At 57.1% G+C, this 6,066-nt stretch overlaps 1 protein-coding gene across 1 annotated transcript; it reads right to left on the bottom strand.

Moving 5' to 3' along the window:
• Window positions 1–362: 362 nt before the first annotated feature.
• Window positions 363–4,707, bottom strand: LOC127464530 (maestro heat-like repeat-containing protein family member 7). Its single transcript, XM_051774857.1, is given in 13 exon segments — window positions 363–406; window positions 675–790; window positions 1,184–1,285; window positions 1,444–1,599; window positions 1,730–1,900; window positions 2,252–2,389; window positions 2,560–2,674; window positions 2,954–3,091; window positions 3,179–3,329; window positions 3,332–3,365; window positions 3,609–3,756; window positions 3,987–4,135; window positions 4,303–4,707. Coding segments are annotated over 12 exon segments (1,773 nt in total). The 5' UTR covers window positions 4,666–4,707; the 3' UTR covers window positions 363–406; window positions 675–682.
• Between the last annotated feature and the right edge of the window lie 1,359 nt (window positions 4,708–6,066).

The following is a 6,066-nucleotide window of genomic DNA, read 5'->3' as shown; positions in this document are numbered from 1 at the left end:
GATTTCCTGGGTTTGAAGTGCCAGGTTTTTGACAGCAGCGCTGTCGGGAGTCATGCCTTCGATAACTGGAAGAGAAAAGAACGGAGCCAAGGTCAGAGAGCAGATCTCTGGCAAGCAAGAAGCCCCTCCTGCCAGGACCATCCCACCCAGCTCTTGCCATGGCCAGGAAGGAGCAGGGTCCAACGGGATCAGCCAGGAGGTGCTGGCCACCAATACCCCCCCCCCGTGCCCCTGAAATCTCTGCTCTGCCCAAGTCGTTCCTCATCTCTGCAGGGAGCAGAGCCCTGCGCAGCCAGGGCAGGATTGCAGCTCCCTGCCCCGGGCTCTGTGCTCCCCTCACCAGCCCCACTGCCCTCACTCACCGTCAATGGCGATCTGCAGCTCTTCCCGCTGTCCCTTCAGGTACCTGCCGGCGATCCCTGGGAACACAGACCCTGTCAGGGCCCCAGCGGCACAGCTCCCCCCCCAGCGGCGCTGCCGGCCCGGCCACACGCCCTCCTGCCCTGGCAGGGCTGAGCCCGGGGCCTTCCCGCCTCGGGACTCCCCAGGGCTGGGCTGGCACAGGGTGGCAGCCACCAGGGCACTCGGGGCTCCCCAGCACATCCCTGGGCCGCATCCTGCTGCCGCTGCAGCAGCCGGGGCTGGGGCCGAGCTGCAGCGGGGCGGGGAGGGACCTTGTGGCTCACCCAATGAACCTGAGGGCCGCCTCTCGCACGGACTCCTGTGGGCTCTCCAGGTACGGCAGGGCCTGGCGCACGTACTCGGCCGCTCTTCTCTTGTCCTTTTCCAGCTGCAGAGAGCAGCAGGGCACAGAGGGAAGGGTTGGCTGGGGCTCTGCCCCTTGGCCGGGCGCTGCCTGCGCCCAGCACTGGCCTCCCCTGCCCGCACAGCCCTGAGGCCCGGGCAGCAGCCGCAGGGGCCGGCTTTGGAGGGAGCAGAGGGCTGGCTGCTCCCCGGCAGCCGCGGGACCGCCCTGCCCCACAGCCCAGCTGGGCCGAGGCTCCAGCGGCACCCTGGCTCGGGGGCAGAGCAGCCTGCAGAGGAGCCTGCACGCCCCAGGCAAGGCAGCAGCGGGTGGGGGCGCAGGCTGCTGTCCCGCGGGCGGCTGCAGCAGTGGGCAGGGGCACAGTGCCGGCCCCGCACTCTGGGCATCGGGGGACTGGGGTTTTGGGGTCGTCCTTACCAGGCACTCACTGAACTTCCAAGGCTGCTCTGTCTTCAGCAGCTTCACGAGATCCCTCCTCTTCAGCAACCGTGCTGCACGAAGCAGCGCTCTCCAAGACGCCTGCAGAGCAACAGAGACCAGTTCATGGCATCGCAGGCCAGGGCACAGGACCCGTGTCCCTGGACCAAGGCCAGGAGGAGATTGGAGCCTTTGAGGTGCCAGGGCAGGAGACAGCCCAGCCTCCTGCCGCGGGGACACCAGACCCTGCAAGTTCTCACTTCTGCCACGTCCTGGTTCTCATTATGCCAGTAGAAAAAAAGTGGAAGCAGGCTGAAGATGACATGTGTCTTCAGGGGTTGTTTACTCTCCTCCACTCCCAACTCCATCACCTTTCGGAAGAGGTCAATGGAGAGCACCTGCACGTGGATGTTGTCCTGATGGAAAGGAAGAGGAAAAGACCTCAGCACCGGCTGCTCCAGGCCCACCGGGGCACAAGCCTGCAAATCCACAGGCCACAGTTTCCTGGTAGCACCCAGCGCCTGGGTGGGGGGCACAGAGCCTTACGTGGCCAAAGAGTGGCTGGAGCACCTCAGCCAGCTGCAAGGCAGTGGGGGTGGAGATTCGGATGTCTCTGTCCTGGACTTCATTGATGAATACAGTGAGGGCCGCCCAGACCAACTCTCCGTCTGTATCCACAGAATGTCCATGAGGCTTCGTGTCAGGCTCCACATGCCGTCAGCCTGTGTGGAACACAATGCTGTGCTGTGAAGCCATGAATCATGGAATCCTAGAATATCCCGAGTTGGAAGTGACCCACAAGGATCACTGAGTCCAACTCCTGGCCCTGCACAGGACCATGCCCAACAATCCCATCATGTCCCTGAGAGTGTTGTCCTTGAGCTCTGGCAGCCTTGGGGCTGTGACCTCTTCCCAGTGGGGCCTGTTCCAGTGCCAGACCACCCTCTGAGTGAAGAACCTTTCCCTACTCCCCAACCTAAACCTCCCCTTGGCCCAGCCAAGCCCAAGCGATTGCGCTCCCCAGCCCCAGGCTGCCGGCACAGCTTCAGCCAATTGCCCCCTCCTCACCATCCCAGGATCCTTGCTCAGCACCACCAGGATTCTCAGCGCCAGGCGACGCATCTCTCTGTGCTCGCTCCACAGGCACCTGGAAAGGATCTCCAGGATGCTGTCACTCCACTCAGTCATGTCCAGGCAGTCCAGGACCTGAAAGGCACGGAGCAGTGACAGGATGCCCGGCCGGCAGGAGCCCAGACCCGCACACGGCTGGGTCCAGGCAGCAGCACAGGGCACGGCACCGTCCCGGGCAGCTGCGGCTGCGAAAGGGCAGAGAGGTAGAGGCAGGTCAGCAAGGCAGCACTCGCCATCAGGCTCACCTCCACAAGGAACGCCATGGCAGGAAGCTCCCAGGAGATCTTCTCCCTGGTGAGCAGCCTCAGCAGGCAGCGGGCAATCCGGTAATACAAGGGGCTCGAGGCACGGCGCAACTCCCTGCCCCAGGGGAAACAGGCACCATCAACCCTGAGCCGGGTGGGCCAACCTCTCCCAGGACTCACTGACAGAGTCCTGGTCTTTCCCCACCAGTTTGGGAGGGGACGAGGGCACTCTGGGAGGCAGCTCCTCCTGTGCACCCGCCTCTCCCAGCCTTTGCCACTCTGCTCGGCCATCCCTGGGTGACAAAGCCCTCTGGTCCACGACCACGGGCACTGCGTGGGGTGCCCTGTGCAGAGGGCAGAAATGACAGGGGCAGCGGGGACAAGGGGGTCTCACCTGGCCAGCAGACCCACCGCGTAGTGGTGGGTGTCAGCACTGAGGAGCGTGTCCCAGCCACACTTCCGTTCCATTGAAAGCACGACATCTTCACACCCCAGATGACAAAGCAGGGCCTTCATGGTCAGCACTGCAAACCTGGGTGCAGAGCAAAGCCCAGGTCATGCTGGGAGCCCTGAGCAGCCCCAAGGGCATGAGAGGGTCAGGAGGATTGGGACTGAGCACCTCTTGGAGTTTGTTGGAAGGTCGTATTGCTTCTGGCATTCCTTCCACAAGGTGTCAACTTCCTCTGGCGTCTGCTCTGGGCTGATGGAAATCTGGAAGAGCAGATCCACGAGGAGACGGGGGGAATACTTTTTCAATGGCTCTGGCACCGGAGCACCTGGAGAATCTCCCAAATCACCCTGGTTGCCTGCAAAAGATAACCACCCGGACACAGCTCTCAGTGCCCAGATGTCCATGTGAAAGAGCCCAGGTGTGGGAGGGAGAGGCCAGGGAAGACGCAGGGGCAGCCCCCAGCCTGGTGCCCCTGAACCCGCCCCAAGCCAGGTTTCCAGCCCAGCGCCTGAGGCAGGGAGATGCAGTGCTCGGGGAGGATGGAGAGCTGCTGGAGAAGCGACCTGTGGGCAAGTAAAGTCCAGTTCCAGAAACTCACAGCCAGGGCAAAGACATCCGTTTTGTCCCCATCGGAGGTGGACATGCTGAGCCGTGGCCAGTCCTCCATCACACGGAGCAGCTCTGGCAGCACCTTCTTCACTCTCATTCCTGATGAGGCAATGGTCTTCCACAGGGTTGCAGCAGCTCTATGGGGCCAGAGTTCTGTGTCAGGGGGGTGCTGGCCAAAGTGCCTTGAGGAGCAGGGAGGGACCATGGCAGCAGGATGGAGGCTGACATGGCAGGGCTGGGAAACAGAGGCTCCAGATGGTCCTGGAACTCTCCGTCCCTCTGGCAGACCATGTGGGACGGGATGGACAGGGTGATGCGCTCTGAAGGCTGGTGAGCCCCGAGCCGTGAAGGCAGGGAGGCCCTGTACCTGTCACACGATGGGGCACAGCGCAGGAGGGTGAACACAACATCAGCAGGGTGTGCCTCAGTCACCCTCAGAAACTCCGTCAGCAGCTTCTCTTCTGGAGTCGCGCTGGCTGTCAGTCTCTGGTGCACGTTCCTGACGAAGGCTGGCACCTGGAAGAGGCATGGGGGAAGAGCTGTCAACTTGCCCAGCATCCCTGATGAGTGCTTCCCTTCCCACCACACTGTGCTGGCCTCAAAGGCTGAGAGGGCCCAGGGGAGCTGGCTTGAGGGGCCACAAGACCCTGGAGTGGCTTGAGCCTTGGGCACAGGCTGCTTACTTGCTCTGGACTGGAGACACCATTCTCCTCAAAAATATCTGGAGTGGGAGCATAGTTCGCACTCTCCCTGGGCACGAGGTCAGTGTCTGCAGTGCCCTCGGTCATTGCAGTGTCGGCCTCCGCAGTGAGATCGGGCAGTGCAGTGCCAGAGTTTGTGGGTTCATCGCTCAACGGGATGTCAGAGATTGCAGTGTGATCAATCGATGGGCTGTCAGTGTCTGTTGTAGCATCAGTCAAAGCAGGGTCAGACTTTGTTGCGTGAACAATCGTCGGGGTATCACAGTTTCCTGTGCCATCAGTCAGTGTGGTGGTGACATCAGGGTCCACCTCGAGTTCAGTCGGGCTGGGGTCAGGCTGTGCCATGACCTCGCTTGGTCTGGTTGTGGTCCTTTTACGCCGAATGCCCAAGAAAAAAAAAAAGAAGGTATAATCCAAGTTTTCATCAAGATGTTGCCAGCCACAAGTTTCCTCTGTTTTCATCTCTCCAGCTCAAAACAGGTCACAAAGCAGAAATATTTCTAGGAAACTGTTACCATTTTGTTTGGGCTGTAAGAAAGCACTGTTCCATGCTGCTTGTGACCAGCTTTCTTCACAGGATCAAACCAAATAAATTGCAGTAATATATATAACAAAGCAGCATTGGCCTCTCTGAGAAACACATTCTTGCAAGGCTTAAAACTTGCAGCAGCTGCTGAGCTGCTCTAGCATGAGCTGCTGCCATGCCTGACCTTGGCAGAGATTAAAGATTGTAAAAGAAACTAAAGTAGATGGTAAAACAGGTTTAGAAATATGAAGAGGTTATGTTACTTTTTTCACTCCTGAATTTATTCCAGCATTTGAATAGATTAGCATAGAGCATAAGCTATTGTGCTGGTCCCTAAGCAGGCAGAAGCTGAGGAAGTAATGTAAATTACCTGCCACTGAAAGTGAAAATTATTTAATGCCTTAAGAACACTTCACATGATTTCAGAACCCACCACTGTCTCTGCTGTATGATAATGAGAGTTCAAGCTCCAGGGAGTGGCAGTTTTTTCACAGAAAGTGCTTTATTAAGTTATTATAGCCCTTCACCTGGGCTTCCTTTATTTTTAGGGATAAAGATTTTTTTTTTATTTGGGGCAAGGATCATCAGTAATGTTGTTTGTTCGATGTTATGTAAAATGCATTTGCCATTATCTGTTTTCAACAGGTGAATTCAAAAGGCCAATGGAAGCAAGTGAAGTGTTTTCAGTCTGTTGATCATTTCAAGACAAACTGGAAAACTGCCTGGTTTCAACCTGATGGCAGATGTATTTATTCTCTATTTGCTTGTTCCAACACAGCAAAACAGGAGCTGATGTGCTGCTTGCATTTCTGCCTGGGGGACAGAGGCTTTCCATTGTACTTAATGGACCATCTACAAACAGAAAATTAATTTGGCAAGAACTCACTGATGCTGTGGCAATCAGAGGAGTACAGTCAATTTTGAAAGTAATTAATCCAGCCAACAGAGAAATAAAATATTAGTTGTTTGGAGCATGAGAACTTTGACACATGGAAAGCAAGAGAAACAAAGCCCTTTGGAAAGATCTGAGCTGCAGAGGGACGTGTCACATTTTGGAAATGGTGCACACAGCAGAGTAGTTAACATTTCCAGGAATGGAGCAGGGATGAAACATCAGTGAAATAATATACACCTAAATCTGTTTAAAGCTGTGTTGTCTAGCAGAGTCCCTTCTCTGTAGCTGCCAACACACTTGTGTTCCCTGACAAAAACGAGGGGCG

Source organism: Manacus candei, unplaced genomic scaffold (assembly GCF_025592945.1).
Source record: "Manacus candei isolate 608988 ecotype Guabito, Panama unplaced genomic scaffold, ASM2559294v1 h1tg000232l, whole genome shotgun sequence".
In the NCBI taxonomy this organism is placed as follows: Eukaryota; Metazoa; Chordata; class Aves; order Passeriformes; family Pipridae; genus Manacus; species Manacus candei.
The sequence above is the reverse complement of the archived record's forward strand: the minus strand, read 5'-3'. Positions and strand labels throughout refer to the sequence as shown.